Genomic DNA, 18033 nt, shown 5'->3' on the forward strand with positions numbered 1-18033 from the left:
TCTAGTCAGAAACCTGGCAGTGTTTTTTTAAAATAAATATAATTATCCCACTGCTCTCTTCATAATTTTAACCAGGCAAGACAAACAGCTGGATATTTGGATATTTGATTACTGTTTAATAGCTGCTGAGATGTTCTCCATGGGGCTTCTGGGCCTGTAAAGTGACATCATTTTGAAATTGTGTGCTGTCTGAAGCATTGTTTCTTAAGCCCTGTCTGTTTGAGAAAGCACTGGACACTGACATCATCCTCAGACTCCAGATGGGGAAAGTTTCTTTGTTAGATATGGCCTCACTTACTGACCAGGTTTTTGATTATTATCAGTGAAAATTAAATTAATTTTGGTTTTCTCTTTAGCCCAAAAGTTTTAATTTGTAACTTTTTGAAGTCTTAATGTAAGTTGTAGTCTTTGTTGCTCTCAGATGGGGTTCTGGGTCTTTCTGAGAATACTGGTTGGTCAAGTGTGGCTGTAGTTCTGTTAATTTTGAGGGTACTAATGCTGTTCTGTTTCATTCACTTAAACTGTGATGTTTTCTAAAATTTCAATATTTGTTTGGGTTTTTTTTGGCAATAGAATAAGTTTATGCATTTAGCTTTTTTTTTTTTTTTTTTTGTCTGAACCATCTTGTAGATGGACGGCCACAATGGGAAGTTGAGGCCAAAATAATCCGCGAGAAAACTCAAGGAGTAAGTAGTCCTTTATTTGTCCATGTATTCACACATTTTGTCTTTTACTTTTGCAGTGGAATATGCTTCTTTAAGTTTGGCTCAAGTGTTTGCAATTTAATGGATGCTAATGATATTATTATATATCAGTCTGTAATAAGTCTAATTAGATAATTTCACATTTTTTTGCAGTCGTGTATTGTCGTGGAGGTTCCTCCGTACCACAGTAAGACTGTGGGTTCAGCTGTGCAGGTGCAGTTTTATGTCTGTAATGGCAAACGGAAAAGGAGCCAATCGCAACGCTTCACATACCTTTCAGGTGAGATGACAGGCTCTCATGATTCTTAGAATAAATTTGAGAACAAGGACTGTGATGTGCTTGCGCATGGAGAATTGTCGGGTGGAAATTCATTGAAGGAGTGGGGTGCTAGACCTGCTGTACTTGGGAAGTGTCATGAGATAACTTTTGTTGTGATCTGACGTGAGACAAATAAATCGACTTGAATTGACTTGTTTAGAATTTCCTCAACGCAAAATTTGGAAACTTTATTTGGGCAACAGACAAGATACAAAAGGACTTTTCAGACCCATAGTAATTTTCTTACTGCTTATTGTAATGATTTCTCACCAATGACATTCAACCGAAAAGGTCTTAAGCTTTACTTTGCATTCATTTGTGTTTATTGCGTCCTGTTGTAGCTTATCATTGAAGGTAATGACAAGATGATTGACTGCCAGCAGAAACAGCTGCGACATGTTCGTCTTGCTCCTCACAATTGTAATGGGGGCTTCACTAACCCCACTTCCCTCTTTTTGTCTCCAAAGAAAACGTAGCTGTGGTTAGAGGGGGATCTTCCACAGACAATAACATTAACACCTGCCAACTGTTGTTTTTCTGTTAAGCCTCCACAACTTTTTTTTACTGCATTTGCATGGAGTTTCATTATACACATATTTTGCTGTCCAGGAAACATTTACTAAATATACACTATAAATTGTGGTTTATATAATAGTTTGTAATAATTCTGGCAGCTGTTCCCCAGGTTTTGATTCTAAAGTTGAGAATTTTGTGTGACATGTTTCTGCCCTGAATTTTACCACAAGTGTGTGTTTTTCGTTTGTGTGTATGTGGCCTTACCCCTCCACCCACCCTAGGTTTCTGTTTGCAAGCACGCCCACTCGGCACAGGCAGTTCCTGTTTTCATCGGTGACAGACTAGAGCAGCCAATGACAGCAGAATAATGTTACCCTGCTCTGTCAGTCATGTTGGGTCCGTGACACTACGCGTGTCACCACGGACACCACAAGCTTTACTGTGGCCAAAATCCAAAGCTCTTCTAATTAGCCATTTTTTTACTTCCTGTCAGACCCTCCAGTAAAAAGACCATGGACCAAGGATAGATTCTGAGACAAAATAAGATAAAACTAATTAAATATTAGAAATAAAGCACAAGCTAACATGTGTGAACTTGAAATGGGATAAATACCCTTTATTCCTACTGTGTATCCAAGCATTTATTCAGCAGCTATCTGTTACGTATAATTTTTACACTATTTAGCCATTCACTGCTATCAATTCATGAATGTAAATTAAAAGCACTACAAATCAGTACAACCATTGTAAACTATTTGTGTTATTGCCCTTCCCTTACCCCTGATATCCTGCTGGCTTAAGCCAAAATAAACTATCTTTTTGGTCCTTCCCTTTCAATCCCTGAGGCATGATGGGGTGAGTAGAGGGCATGATCAGTGAACTTGTTTGTTCTGTTGGTTTGATCTAGGCTGGGGGGCATTCAGCTCCTCTTCCCAAAACAGCATTTCACATGATGGCACCCAGACTGACAACATATGCTCTCCCTCTGATTCAGAGTTGGATAAAAATAAAACTCACTGTCACAAGGCACCAGATTGGGAAATAGGTTACTGATTGGCATAGCAGTGCTGTGTGCTGCCACGGTAAAGGGAACGGCCCCATTAACTGTCTAAATGTCACTAGCATTTTCATCTAGAAGCAGACCCAATTGAAAAGCCATACATAGTAAGACTATATACCCACTGCTTTGAGATTCTGTTGTTCATGTTAACTATAATAATCACAAAGATTTTCATTGAAATAAGTGTATTTGAAATCACTTTCATCACCACATAAGGTAAGACAGTGGTTACTGAGCTTTTAACCCACAGATGAAATTGTTACATTTGGGGTTATTATAGACTTAGTAAGCTGGGTAGTGGTTGAGACATTTTTGGGGAAAAAAAATTAAAGACACTGCTGATGCAAATGAAATATTTCTTCAGCTGATGATTTCACTAGAGTTTTTAACTGGCATCATGAAATTGTGTGTTTATCCACTTATTGACCTGACTTCTTTGTTAAAATGGTAACACTTGGAAAAAAAACAGTAGTAACCACTCGTAAGTACAAGTTCCACCAAATCACACATGACTGAAATCTTAGGATGGCAGTGTCAAAGAGCTGGAGGAGAATTAGTGAGGGTTGACAATGTGGACAAACCAGAAACAACTACAGCCTTTTGTAGCTAAGCTTAAGTTACTGGAGTGGTGTAGCTGGAGCAAAAGAAGCTTACAATGACTGATGCACCGACAGTGACTATGATAAATGACTTGTCTTTTCCTTATTTTTCTTGCAGGAAAAAATGACAGAAGTAAATGTTATTGTTCTTTTTTCTCGCTCCCTTTAGTTATGGTGAAACAGGAACACAGAGAAGAGCTGGACCTTCCTGCGATACCTCCTTTGTCCATGCCCCTGGCACATGCCGCCAGTCTGGTGCGCACCCAGCTGCCTTCTCCTGAGCAGGGCCACCCATCGGATAACCTTCTGTCCAGCTCCCCTCATGGCCTGGCCACGGGCTCTGGACCTGGCCTGCTACCTCTGCAGGCCCCCTGCCCCTCCCTGGGCTCCCCGTCTTTCCAGCACCTGCCTCAGCTCCAGGGTCGCAGTTTGCACCACCCCCCTGCAGACTGCCACATGACGTTCCACCCAAGCTCCACCCCTGTACCTCTTCCTGCTCCTTCCAGGCCCTCCTACCAGCCTATGCAGCACAGTCAGTGCCACAGTCATAGCCTGCCCTTCAATGGCCAGTCCAACCTTCCTCCTCAAGGCTATGAGAGGATGCCCTTTCAGCAGAGCCCCAGTGCAGCGTCACACCCCATGAGCATGGGGATGGTGTACTCTTCCTCCCCTTGCTCCTCCCCATCAACTCCATCCTCTACAACCACTAACCCCATTGCTGGATCTCCTCAGAGCCATCAACCCCTGCTCACCCCCTCATCCCCGCATCTTCACACACTTGGAGGCTACCACTGCTCCCCGAATCCCACCCAGCTGCCCTCTCCTGGTGGCCACCCACTTGTAGGGCAGCACTCCTCCCAACTGCAGAGGGCCATGGGCTACCACCCGGTAAGTCAAAGGTCAGCCTCCTGCCCCACACCGTCCAGTGCCCCTCCTCCACATATGATCCCCTCTCCCCACTCTGGGCCCTCCTCCCCTCAGCTCCATTCACTTCCCTACCAGTCTCCCACTTCATCTTCACCCACCTCAGGTAGCAGTCCGCTGGGACCTTTACAACAGCAGCATTCAGGACAGCCTTCCCCCCAGGCTATGAGCCCAGTAATGGCCAGCCTGTCCCCAACAGCAGCTGGGCCTTTGGTTCACCCTCTAAGCCCACAACGGCCCTTCACCTCAGAGGGAGAGAGGCTGAACATCAAACAGGAGCCAGAAGACAGGGAGCCCACTTTCCGCTCTATAGGCCTACAAGACATCACACTTGATGACGGTGAGATATTTGTCTTATTCATTCAAATTCCCACTGCAGCTATAATGGTCAGTACCCATCTGCTGCCTTCAGCAAGCACTGAGATTTTTTTTGAGTTGAGCAATCAAGCAGCTTGAAACATTTAATTAGTCTCAGTTGATTAAGCTTTTCCTACAATTTGTGCCATTTGAAGTGGACCCTGTTGCTCAGATTTTCATTTAGGTTATAAACTATAGAAGCTATGGAGTGGTGCAGAAATGAGTCCTGGAACCTGGAAATAAGTCAGCATTGTTCCGTCCTCTAAAAGTTTGATATTTATGAATGGGCTTTTGCTTAAATGCCTGAAATAAGATGTATTTATCCCAAGCTCAAGAAATTTTGATATTTTGTGCTATTGCATAAAATCTTTCAGTAAATACCACAAGCATGAATATTTACACTATTTGTGTGGCTTAAGATTTGCAGTTGCTAGTAAATTTTGCCGAAGCAGTGCCAAGCTGATTGTTGTGAGGTTGAAATCATGCGTTTGTAGTGTAGTTTGTTTATAGCAAAATGTCAATTTTGTACTTCTAACGATTGAATTTATGCGTTAAAAACCATAAAATTGGTTTATGAATTTTTGTTCACAACAGAACTGGTTTTCTGCAATAATTCAAAATGTCTGCATTAGTCTGTGTATGCTACTTCTCTACAGGTCTACTCTTTCTGCTCTCATTATCACACATCAGATATTTAGAGCACACCCATCTGTGATCCATCTCATTTTCAGACTAAAACAAGGGACTGCCGAGGGAATAAATTTACCCTACAATGCGTGACGGACGAGATAAATTTATATCTGGTGATGTAAAATAATACAGATCTCAAGTTATTGTGTTTTCAAAACGCTGAAACCTTGATACCTGATTACAGTGATAGCGTTTAATTTGTCATTATAAACTTCCATTACTGAGGGGTCCTGTGACTTATATAGACACAACACAACTGATTGCAGTTGTATCAAATTAAAGGGTCTAATTGTAAACCACTAAGCTGCTGTATCTCAGTTTGCAGCAGGAGTTTGGGGATTTATTATGCTCCTGTTTTGGCTTCTTGATAATGGGAAGAGTATTGCATCATTTTGTGCTACTTGCATAGCTCTGTCACACAGAGTGTGTGCTGCTGCAATAATTACATCCTGTGTGTGTGTTTTTTTTGTACGCGCAGGCTTTAACAGCTCTAATTAGGGTGCTCAGGAGAACTTGTTGACTGAACAATTGACTGTGAAGTCAGAGCGTGTATTTGGCAGTGTTTTTTCTCCCATCCATCAGCTCGACTTTTTTACCTCAAGTATGTGTCCCCTTATCTGCCATTCTGAGCCTTGTCAAGTTATGTTAAGCCCAGTGCCATATTCAAATCAGGCACCAAAAGGTTTATAGTTAAAGAATAACCTGGTGAGGTTGTGTTGTGGAGGTGTGATATTGTGCGTTAGCAAGGGTCAGCCTAATTAACACAGGGCTTTTGTCAATAATTCATGTGTGAATAGCAACAACTGCTGAAGTTGATAAGTGCATAGTCCTTGTGCTGCAACACACACTTGTACACACACAATAAAAGATGTAACCTTTTTTCGAAGCCTCATGACACTGCTTTTGTAACCTTTTCTGCAAACAATGTATAAATATTATTTAAATCGAAGAGACAAAGCCAGCCAATCAGCATACGTTTGTTGGCTGCATACATACTTTTTTGAAAAAGTGTGAGAAAAGTTTCTGAGTGACATGGGTCAGCTGGGAATGTAAGCTCTCCCTTTGAGTCTCTAATGCTAAAAATAGCTTTCTGTGCCAGCCCAGCTCTCTAGGCCATGTTTTGAAGTAGCAAGATGGAGCTCCCCCGTCTCTGTCTCTTAAGAGGTCACAGCCACGCTTAAGTAGATCATGTTCACCCCAGTTTGACAGAAGGACCTCGGTGGACACAAATACAATATTTTGACAGAGAGTAGCTTAAATTCATATAGCATACGTGACAAAGATCTATGAATTTAAAATTTCTGTTTGTTATGAGTTGATTTAATTTTATGGACACAAATGTCAAAGTATGTCTTCATGTGAGAATGCATAATTCACATTTTAAACTAACTCCTGATCACCAAGTCCCCAATGTCATGCTTGTTTATTGACTGAATTGTGGTCAGACTTGTGGGGTTTTGCAACATTATATTGTTGATAGTAAACAAGAGTAACTATAGTAGTGATTGTGTATTGTAAGTGGCATGAGAGGCAATACAAATGTGTGTAGAAAAACTGTGCTGGTTAGCAAGCAGATGGCCCTTGTGACGCACACCAGAGTATGCTTGAAATGTGTGTGTGTGTGTGTGTGTGTGTGTGTGTGTGTGTGTGTGTTAGAGAGAGAGATGACATATTGTCTTTGTGTGTATCTTTTGTTGAGGAGTGTTTGTGTGTGCACGCGTGCAAAGCAGGAGACACAGGAGGTGAGAGGACAGACTGACAGACAGATGGATCAACGAGTTCAGGGTCCAATCCCACGGCAGGGTCGCTCAGCTGAGACATTCAATCTGAAATGGACTTGGCAGCAAAATGAATACAGAGATTATACAGTATGATTTTTCACTTTGTATATTTGCAATTCATATGCAACCTTTTAATTGACTAAATGTCAAGGTAAAGGTAAAAGTGAAACAATATCAAATGGCTGCTTTGATATGGTAGCATGCTGAATGTAAAGATTTATTTTTATGAGGTTTTTGCGATGTTAAAAAAGGAAAAGTTCACTGAGCTGGAAAAGCAAAGCCTGAACTTTAAAAGAAAGCAGCATGGGACTGTGACTCCATGTTGCTCAAATGTGCTACCCTGTGTATTTATTACTTTGATGTCTAAATCCATAGAGAGCACGGTCACATTGGGTGTTGCCGTCATGAAATATTATCACCAGCATGTTTGAGAGGGTCAGTGCCCTGGACATTTGGTGTAAAAACCATGCTGTGTCATTCATCCAACAACAAATGCACTTTGTTTTAAATTACTCAAAATATTATTTGTATTTTGATGTCAGTTCACGTCTCCAGCTTAACCTCAGTGACAGATCCTCTAAACCGTTTTAAGGTTATTTGCTCAGCTGCTCCATAAACACAGTAGTAGCTTGAACAATGTGCCCTCTTGCTAGGTTGATTATTGTGCTGCTGTGTTTTAACTAATTAATCAGCATGCGACGATGCCTGTTTACAGAGCATGGATGTAAGATTGGTGTCAGTGTGTGGTCACATGAAGACCTGCTCCTTTGCTTGCCCTGCCCTAATGTACCGCTGCCTCAAACTGTGAGCGTGGCTTTGAGGATTAATAATAGACAGACCTGCTGCCTGCACAGTAGTGACACTAATGTACACACAGTGAATGACCCACATATTCCCAGAGATGTACAACATTATAGTTCCTCACATATTGTTAACGCTTTAATGCCTTCGTCAAAGTTTTGGTTTTTTTTTTTTTGACTGAAAGGTCATAAATTAAAAGAAAAATTATTAACCATTCCTGAGCCAATTGTGAATTTAGTTTTCTTGCCCACACAAGTTGGGATATCGTCCCACATCTAAACACATCCGACATATTTAAATTCTACACAACATCGTGTCAGTCATTTGGCCAATTCTGAGTTTTCTTATACTGCTCTATCACAGCATTTTTTCTTGCTTGAAGTTTAGCTGCATCACCTCTTATACACAGTGCCTCTGGAGAGGCAGACAGAATGACGTGTCGGTCTTTTGAATGGATGACTTCTCCAGATCTACACCTAACCTTCAAGCTTGTGAAGAAATAGAATGGGATCTAGTTTACTTTAATGTGAATACTCTGTGTATTAATCCTTGCAAGAATGTTTCTTACTGACATGACTCCTCAGGGTTTAAATTTTAAATGAGCTTCAGTCATTTGCTTCCTTGAGCCGTTCAAATCAGACCGCTGTGTGTGGGTCGGGAGGCTGTTGTTGGCTCGTGGGCTGCCAGGTCAATAGGCTTATTTTACGAGGAAGCGTTTGTAACCTCAGAAGCTTGTGAGCCCCTCTGACCCCTCGAATTAACAGCATCATCCCATTGTGTTAAGTTCTGTGTCACTTCCAGTTCATGGAAGCTATTCTTTGTCCTCAGTCTAACAGTAAAAGAAGAGAAGAATAGAACTTTATTATGACTGTAACATGTACAACAACATTAAATTCACCGGACAAGAGATATAAAAAGAGATTGCAACAATCCAAAAAAAGTCTGATATGCTTCTCTGGAGTTGACCGATTTGTTGTGAGATAAAAAGGCCAGTGAACAGGCAAAGACAAAAAAAATCCAGTCCCAAATGTAATTAGAGTGTCTTCCTTTGTGAATCCTCTTCATTGATGTGTTTCTGCTTGATACTCTGAAAGTAGAAGCACTCGGAGTACATACCTGGGCCAATGCAATGATGTCAGTGAGCTTGCTGACAGACGGAAACTTGGACACTAAAGATCTTAGCCAAACTTCATGTAAAAAAAAAAAAAAAGAAGCAAGTTTTCTCTATGTTAAATGAATTTGCTCCAAAAGGTTCTTCCCTGGCCCAGACAACAGTCCTCCACCCAGTTTGGTGAAAATTGGCCACATAGTTTGTACGTGATCCCGCTGACAAACGGTACAGATCACATTACCTCCTTGGTGGAGGTAATAAATCATCCATTTTGACTGTGTGTGTGTGTGCGTGCGTGCGTGTGTGTGTGTGTGCGTGCGTGCGTGCGTGTGTGTGTGTGTGTGTGTGTGTGTGCGTGCGTGCGTGCGTGTGTGTGTGTGTGTGTGTGTAGGGCCATCTTAGTCAGGCCTCGTGCTGCCATTAACCAAGCATTACAGTAAGACTACAGAACCTCTGATTGGATGGCATGGCAAAAACAACAGTGGAAGGAAAATAGGTTTCCATCAAATGCTGCTGCTCATTAAAAACAATGGCAAACATTTGCTGGGCTTTTCCCCTGAATGAAGTGGAAATGGACTTTGTGTGTCATCTTTCCATACAATCAAGGTCTTAGAGAGTATAATACAGAGGTCTTGGCAGAGGCTGAAGCCTGATGGGGAAGTGCTGCCAATGTTGCCTTTTGCTTTAGACAGGAGGAGACTAGAAATCCCTCAGCAGGCATGAAAGAGCTCACTAAGATTTATACTCACATACAAAGTTCAGACTGTGCTCAAACTCAATATGTCTCAAAAATTAATAGTGCTGTGACTGCAGTCCATCATGTGGATTTTGCCAAGATCGTGTCGTATTGTTGGCTGTGCCTTTTGCTTCCAGATTTGATTTGAGCTTGTCAGCTAAGCATGGGGTGCTGCTGTTTGACTGGAAAATAAACACTCGTAACATTGCTTGAGTCTCACAAGTGAGGACTTGACACGACATGGGGAAGTCAATTTCACTCCCTCCTTTAAAAGCAGACCTGCTGAAAGTCTGTGTATGCAAATCCGAGTGTGAGTTACGTAACGTGTTGCTGTTACCTTGCTAACAACCTCTTCCAGTCAAAATATCATTGGAGGGAAGAAAATGTTTATTTAAAAAAAAAAAATACACTTTTTTTTTTGAACGTTTCAAAGCTGACAGGTAGAATATTCATCAGCAGCTATTACTGATAATTGGATAATTATCATTTCTAAGCAGAAATGCTAAACATTTCAACAGCCTAACCTCTTATTTGTGAGGGTTTTCTGCTTTCCTCTGCTGGTAAATGAAATACATTATTTTTAGAGCTGTTGACCAGACAAAACAAGCTCAGACATTAAGACATTTTTCAGTTATTTCTACTAATATTTACTGTTTTCAGTACCAGAGAGAAATGTGCTTTTAGGGGCTCCTCAAACAGCTTTACCCATTAAATTATATGCTTTTTTCAGTAGAATTCTGTTTTTGACACCAGAAACAAGTCGGAATCGTGGTCCCTACATTGTATTTTAACCATTGTAGTGGGCTCTGCTAATCTCCCCTGGTCCTGTGATCACCTGCCGGGTGGAGCCACCACTCCAGGGCCTGAGTCAAAGGCAGGAGGGAGGCTTCTGAATCACTTTACCGGCAGATCAAATGGAAAATACACCAATGATTCACACAGATGAGTAATTTTGAGAAACTGACTTTTGAATGAGCTTCACTAGAATACTCTGTGCCCTCACCAACTCACCAACACCTTCACAACACGTAGTCCTTCAAGTAAAACAAGAAAGAAAAGTGTCCAAAGCTGCAGCAGGGATAAAATACTGAACAAGAGCAGAAAAGAAAGACTGACCCTCTGTGTTTCCAGTGTGTGTGATCACCCAGCGGATCTTTGCTTCACGTTTGCCGCTTTGTGACGACACGTGCGTGTTGTTACAGGGCCCTGCAATGTTCTCCAAAATTCCTTTTTACAGTCTTTTCCCTTTACAAAATCTACAGTCAGTCTTTGACTTATACGCTTAAACTGTTCTGTCAGAGCTTTTATTCTAGGGTCAGGAAACTTTTTTTGAATGTGTCATAGAGGGTTATGGTAATTACCCATTCAACAGCAGTAGGGATGTTTATCATAATGAATGTCAAACAGCACATTTCACTTCTGTTTTGCATGATGGAAGTCTTTTCTCTTCCGTCGTGTACTTAAAAAACAGAAATATGAGATTCACAAGATGCTAAACTTTACGTGACAATAGATCTCAACAGTGACCGCCCACTTTTTGAACGGCTATAATGCCAGAAGTAAATCTCCCATTCATTTTCTCCATGGAAGTCTCAGAAAACACTAATTTAAGGTGTTTTAAACCTGGACCTGAGACCACCACCAAAAAGCTGAATTGTGACCCCTAATGAAATGACTTGGCGCCAGAAAATAACAGGAAAACAGAAAAAAAAATGTCAACGGCCTATGAAGGTTTTAAACAGCCTGTGTTATTTTAAATAGCTGCATTTTGTGACCGACTGACCATTTTTGCTGCTGCTAGCACACTTGTCACTGATGTTACTAAATGTACACGTAGAAAAGATATTCACTGTTCCTAATCAAAATGGCCAACAGTAACAAGTGCATCCAACATCGACATGGTAACAGTGGGCTCCACCCATTCGAGATGTTGCTGATGCAGTTTAGGATTGTTGGTAGTTTAGTCATTCTCAGGGTTTTGTTGAAGAAGGTTGATTTTCTATGAACGTGAGGCAGATAACCTCCTTTTCCCTGACCCATGCTAAAGTCCTCTACTGGTCAACAGTGCTGCTAATTCAACAGATGACTGGACCGAGCTGACCTTGGTGTGTTTTAAGGTTCCTCTGGCTTTCAGTACTGCACGGGCAGCACTTTGTCTCAGGGGTTAGCAGCGCTGTTGCCTGATGGCACGCAGAGGTTTGTGTCACTGCCGTCCTGCATGCATGCATTTGCACGTTTTCCCCGTTTCTTGGTGGCTTTCCCCTAGTTTCCCCTAGTTTCCCCCACCCTCAAGGACAACGCATGTTTGCTTGATAATCTTGTTGGTGCTCCTGACTGAAGAAGTAGAAGGAAGATCTGGTGGCGGTCCTGAGAGGATGGATTAAATGTAGAGGACAGTTTTTGTCTTTAGCAGATATGACGCATGAATGATGCCCAGCTCCCAAACCAGCACCAAGGCTGTGAGGAGTTGCTGTTTCTTTCCCAAAACTGAACTGATTTTGATTGAAACATCAGATGAAGGTGGCTCTAACATCTCAGTTTCTTTGTACCCTGAAACACACAAAAAGCTGATTTTAGAAGTGTTAAAGCCACAGCAGCAGACCGATGGACTCTCGATGTGTATTGTGACGAGGGAGCCCCCCCCCACAGTCATCTACAGAGGATCTCCCTCCGGCTGAGACATTTAGAGCTTCACTTATTACGACAGGCAGCACTGAATCATCTCTCTGCTGCTCTGTCATGAACAATACGAGTAAATCTGAGAAAACTCAACCGGCAAATGAAACTCGTGCTCTACTCAAACCTCCCTTTCACTTCTGGATTATCGATTTGTGGAGGGATTTTATCTGAAGTATTAATCATTCGTCTGTTGCTTTGGCTTGATTTAGAATACTGTTACCTTCCCTGTTCTATCAACTAATTGAATTTTACAAATTTGCATTTTCTAGTCAATTGTGTTAGTTTTTCAGAAGCAAAGCATTAAAAGTACTGTCTCTGATGTTACAGCAGATAAAAAGATATAGGTGAGATCAAGGGGCTGACAGTCGTAGATTCAATTTTAAACTTTTTCTTCATGAAGTCCAAAATCAAATTATTCAAATTTAAATATAGTCAGCCCTTAACGGATGAACGGTAGAGAAAATGGATGGATGGATGGAAACGCAGTGCAACTTGAATTCAGAGAGCGAACCACATTTGTTTATGGAGAAAACAAAGTGAATCATATTGAAAGGAATTCATCCAACGATGCACTTGATCGAGTCTCCATTTTCACATCGTTCTATGCAAAGTTGCCTCTTGAATTTTTTTTTCTTTTTCTTTTTCGCTGAGTTGATAAATTGATGTTTTGCCTCTGCAATAATCTGATCAGTACAGCGGAAAGAAATATGTTCCTGCAAACACCCACTTGATGTCTTGGTTGTTCGCAGATTCACTCCCATGAAACAACAGAGCTAGAGTTTACCACATAGCATTTCAGCTGCGCAGGAGGTTCACGACGCCTGTAAACACGGCTCTACAATCCATACGTCTATTTTTGAATTCTACAGATGGGGATCAGTCTGAAAGTGTAGAGTCGGTGTTTGATGGTTGGAGGTCAGTTATGTGGAGAATGGATTAAACAAGCTGAGTTACCGGCATATAGATTGTTAATTTTAGCAATCAAGCTGTGCTTCTCGTTTGGTGGTCTTGTAACAGCTGTTTTTTTTTAATGCTGGTCTTCTGAAAGGTCACGATCTTTAAAGGAGACCTCTTGTCCTCAGTTGCAGTTTTATTTCACAAATGGAACTTTATGACCGTCAATCAAATCTTGTATCACACCTCTGTGTTTTATATACAGAGGTGGTGTTTAGTCACAGTGTCGTCTCATGAGTGTGTGGTGGTGCTGAAAGCGTGTGTTAGCATGGTTGACATGGGAAAGGAAGAGCCTCCCACGCTAACAGGATGATGTGAGTGATGGTGGCCAGACACAAAAGCAAGCGTCAGAGAACACAAATAAAACAGCACAAGGAACAAAATTAAAACTGTAACAAACCAAATGCTAATGACTGAGAAGCTTTTGCTCTCCGTAAATGTAAAACAGTAAATCAAGGAAAGGTGCTGAATCCTAGCAAATAGACTTTTACTTTAGACACATGTTTCAAACTGCTGGGGCAATGTGTGTATTTACAACACAGTTGCACAACCTGACAGACATGAGGTGCAGATGAGGAGGGCTGTGTTGTGACTGTCATGAACAGACATGTCTGCTTGTAAATCTCCCAGTGTCAAACTGGGCCAGAGGTCTCTGCTGCTACCTCCCAAACCAGTCTGCCATCGTCACCTTCAAGACACCTAGAAAGCATTTGAAGAGGTCAGGTGAACCCGTGCGCATAGCATACTTTCCTGGTGACGTTCTCATCTATTTGAAGTTGACTTTACGACTTCAGGGTTTTTTTTTTTCAGCTGTTTCTGGTGACCCCAGTGCGAAAACGTCATGGAGGCATCAGTTGCAAAACAATCACGCTTGGTGGGTGAAAAACGTTGTGCAGGGCTGTTTATTTAAAATCAGGCTGTAACAGAGTTGGCGGGGTAATTAACCTTCATCTGCCTGAGTGCTTCTCCAGTCTTGGTAGCTCCTGGACAATGAGGATTTTGTGCACGGCCTGTTTGCCCTGCTAGGGGCAGTCTGCTGACTGGCCTGAGCGTCTGTCCTCAACTGCCGTGAAAAGTGAAATGAAGGTGCAGGTGGACTGGGCAGGAGTGTGTTTGTAAGAGTACGCTGCTGTGTTAGCTCGGAAAATGTCTTCTGCCTGGCAAAATGAGTGAATGGAATAGTTGCTCTCATTGGTCCTGTCAGGAGTGATTATGCATCATGTCACAGCTGTGACTTTGTGACCTTTGGGTTTGCCAGTGTGTTTGTGTTTTTCCACCTGGAGCTTTTAGCTGTTTGAGCTTTGAGTGTTGTGGAAAACTGATTGTGGAACAAGACTTCCCTCTGCTGGCCAGAGGTATGCGCTTCCACTGAGCTGCTCTGTTAGGGGAAGTAATACAAAACTTCTTCATCTGCATGTTAACGAAGAAGGGAAAACATGAACTAAAAGAAGTCTGACCTCCTGGTTGCATTCGCCTCATATGCTGAGGTTGTGGGTCCACTGGTTTGACCCCCCCCCCACCCCCGCAGCTCTTTGGCTGTTTGTCACTCCCTGATTCTCTTTCCTGTCTCCTATTTATCTAATAAAGGCAAACTTGCCTTCAAAAAGCATTTAAAAACAAGTCTCAAGTGCGTTGCAACCCAAGTTGAAGAGAAAAGTATTTGATAAGTATATATATTTAAATATATATTAAATACACAAAAGACATTCAACCAACCCTAGAAATTAGAGAAAGCCTGCATGTTGACGGGAGGTTGGATATTTGTTCCAGAGTCTGGACCTCATACAACTTGTGGTTTAGCGGAGGGTCCAAGGGAGCACCCACAGATGCTCGGTGGTGTGGGTGGTCTGGAGCTCTTAAAGGTACACCCTGATCCTGGAGTTTGGTTTGGTAATCAGGGTAACAGAAGGAGAGGTGAAGTATTTTGAAGGCCAGTAATGAGAAGCTCAGTTCAGTTGGAGAAAGTTAGACGACAGTCAGTAAGATATGGTGATGATATGAAATGTCCTGCCCCATCCAGAGAGATGCCGCCCCCCCTCAGGAATAGCATCTAATACTGTGCTTTGTTTCTCATTTCTCCTCACAGTGAATGAGATCATCGGCAGAGACATGTCCCAGTCCCCCAGCAGTCACGCCCCCCCATCGGCACACAGCCAGTCGTAGCTCAGCCTTCACCCGGGCCCTTCCGCCCCCGCAACATCTTCACAGTTCCATCGCAGACCTGATCCAGGTCCTGGTCCTGGTCCTGTATGTGACAGGACTGGAGGGCTGCAATAGGAAGCCACGTGGACCTGCTGGACCTCCTGCTGGACAAGATGCAGCTGCTTTTGTCTCTTTCTGATATTTTCTCTGCAAAACTTGTAGCAGATTGAACACTGAGTGACACCAAGAGTGGTTGTTCTGGTCACAGCTGCTATTATTTCTCAAGCTAATGATGATGATGATGATGATGATGTCAAGCTGAAACCCAACAACCTACCAGGTGTTTCCCTGAAGCTTCAAAGCATCGCTGTCTTCCCGGCCAATCAGATCTCTGTGAGTGTGGAGCGCTCGCAGCTCAGACGATTTAATAGTGGAGACAGTGCAGCTGAGTTGGTTGTTGTCCTCCGTCACCAGCAATCACGAGTGAACAGAGTTCGGTTCGCTCTCAGGCCAAAGCTTTTAGAAACATCAGGATTCTCGAATTCCCAGAATGCATCTCATCCTTGGCAGAGACGTGGTCCTAAGCTTGATATTAAACCACAGCTTAAAGTCATTGACGTTTTTAATAGATAAATGATCTGATTCTCAACAAAGCATCCAGGATGACTAAGTGTCAGTTTGATCTTTCTGAAATACTGAGTGAAACGTCCGGTCCTGCTAACACATCGAATCCCCCCCCCAATGTTTCAGAGAGAAAGTTACTCTCTGGTCGTCCCCTTTTGAAATACTAAAACCATTCAGGTTGGGTAGCAGGCCTGACTGCTGGTCTGCAACCTGCAACATTCCACTATGTTTAGTTCAAACAGGCTGATGTCAACACCACCCCACCCCCCTGTAGTACACGCGAGCTACACGCCCTCCCCCCGTCTCTCTTCAAGTTTAACAAATGCCTTCTTAACATTTAGCAGCTTTGAAAGGTAGAGAAAAGCTTTTGTTGCTGCGTTGCACAGCTCAGCTGGCTTTGAGGCTTTGAGGGGGTTTGGGGCTTTTTAGGCCTCAGATGTGTGACTCAGGTTGTGTGAATCTTGACGGTTCTGACAGGAATGAGCGAGCTCTAATGATCCCTTTCACTCAAATGTACTATCATAGTATTGATGTATTTACCCCCCCCCCTCCCCGACCAGAGATCAACGTCCACATCCAGCAGGGTCTTCCAGTCCCCCATCAATCAGTTTGCTTTTGACAGTCAGACAGGAGGATGAGTTGATGCATCTTCCTACTCTGACAGATATGCAGTGCCTGTATGGCAGCAATAATGATGTGCACCGGGCACAAGCGCAGCGCATCACTGCCTCCATTATAATCAACTGAAGCGACTACAGTGACCACAGTGCGTGCAGGCCTGCGCTGCAGATCTACTTTTACGTTCTGGTCTCCCTCTCCTGTGCGCGCAGCTTTGTGGCCTCCCAGATTGGAAAATATTAACAATGTCTCCTGATTAAAATTTCCACATGACTGCATGAAACGAAGACGGGGCTGATGTAGCAGGTTGACGTGATGCACCGCGAACGCGCCTGTTGTATTTCAGGAATCAGCCTGGTGCAGTGAAACTGGGTGTGCGTCACTCTGATTGGAGGGTTTCCTTTTGGGGTTTTTTGCCTTAAGATTGACAATAACGCTCCTGCATGCGAGAGTGTTGCTTTTGACGGTTTGAAGTCAGTTTTCCAGGTGAAAATGATTCTGCTATGCATTCAAGTTCTGCCTAATGCCTTTAAAACTATATATAAAAAAAGAAAACAACAAAAAAAGACCTTGATGCCTCTAGAAGTAGACCACAGACTTGTAGATGCTTGATTATTACTGTAACGTTGCATCCTTCTTGTCCATCAGCCGATGATCTGCCTTGTCAAGGTTGAGTGCAAGTATCTTAAAAGTGTGTGTGTGTGTGTGTGTGTGTGTGTGTGTGTGCGTGCGTGCGTGCGTGTGTATGTATGGTTGTTTGTACAAAAGAGCAATTTTAAGAGTCCAATTTTCAACAGCACAAGCACACATGTATTTAGGCTATGCAAACGATGACAGCAGCAAATGTGAGATAAAAATATGAAAAATGAGATTATAAACTATTTGTAATAATGCTAACAAACTTCAACGAGCAGAAAGAAAAAAAAAACCTTTCAGATGGTGACAGGATCATGTCACCTTAAGACTTTTGGGATGCCTTAACTCTAGTTTGAAAAGCAGTTTGTCAGTGTGTCTGTATGCTGTTCTGGGTTGATTGGTTTGTTTTTCCACAACTAAGTCAGTAAGGATTACTATGCTCGTGGGTTGGGGGAGGGGGCACAGCGTGGATATTAAGGGTTGGGTGGGAGAAGGGAGATGGCCTTTTGAATAAAAAAGCTGGTTTTGCAGCTTAAAATTCAACAAAAACTAAAACCAGCATTCACAGTCGACTGGGGCTGCCGTCTTCTTCTGTCACAACCAAAGAGCGAACAATATGTTCTCGTTTTACATGTTGGTAAAGGAAGACTGTACAACTCTATTTTTGATACTTTGAAATGGATGTCATTCCTAAAAGGTTGGGGACATATATGAGTGCTGAAAACATATATATTTATATATATATATATATATATATATATATATATATATATATACACATG

The 18033-nt window shown here is 42.4% G+C and overlaps 1 protein-coding gene across 1 annotated transcript in view; it reads left to right on the plus strand.

Annotated features, from left to right (window-relative positions):
• The window catches only part of nfatc3a (nuclear factor of activated T cells 3a), a 55375-nt gene extending 37660 nt beyond the window's left edge, over positions 1-17715 (plus strand). The window contains exons 7-10 of the mRNA XM_086187635.1: positions 631-686; positions 858-984; positions 3368-4462; positions 15318-17715. Coding sequence (XP_086043761.1) covers positions 631-686; positions 858-984; positions 3368-4462; positions 15318-15394 — 1355 coding nt within the window. The 3' untranslated portion in view covers positions 15395-17715. The remainder of the gene's footprint in view (positions 1-630; positions 687-857; positions 985-3367; positions 4463-15317) is intronic.
• The last annotated feature ends 318 nt before the right edge of the window (positions 17716-18033 follow it).

The sequence above is a fragment of the Aulostomus chinensis genome, chromosome 2 (assembly GCF_037954235.1).
Source record: "Aulostomus chinensis isolate RoL2024-O1b breed Wild chromosome 2, RoL_Achi_v1.0, whole genome shotgun sequence".
In the NCBI taxonomy this organism is placed as follows: domain Eukaryota; kingdom Metazoa; phylum Chordata; class Actinopteri; order Syngnathiformes; family Aulostomidae; genus Aulostomus; species Aulostomus chinensis.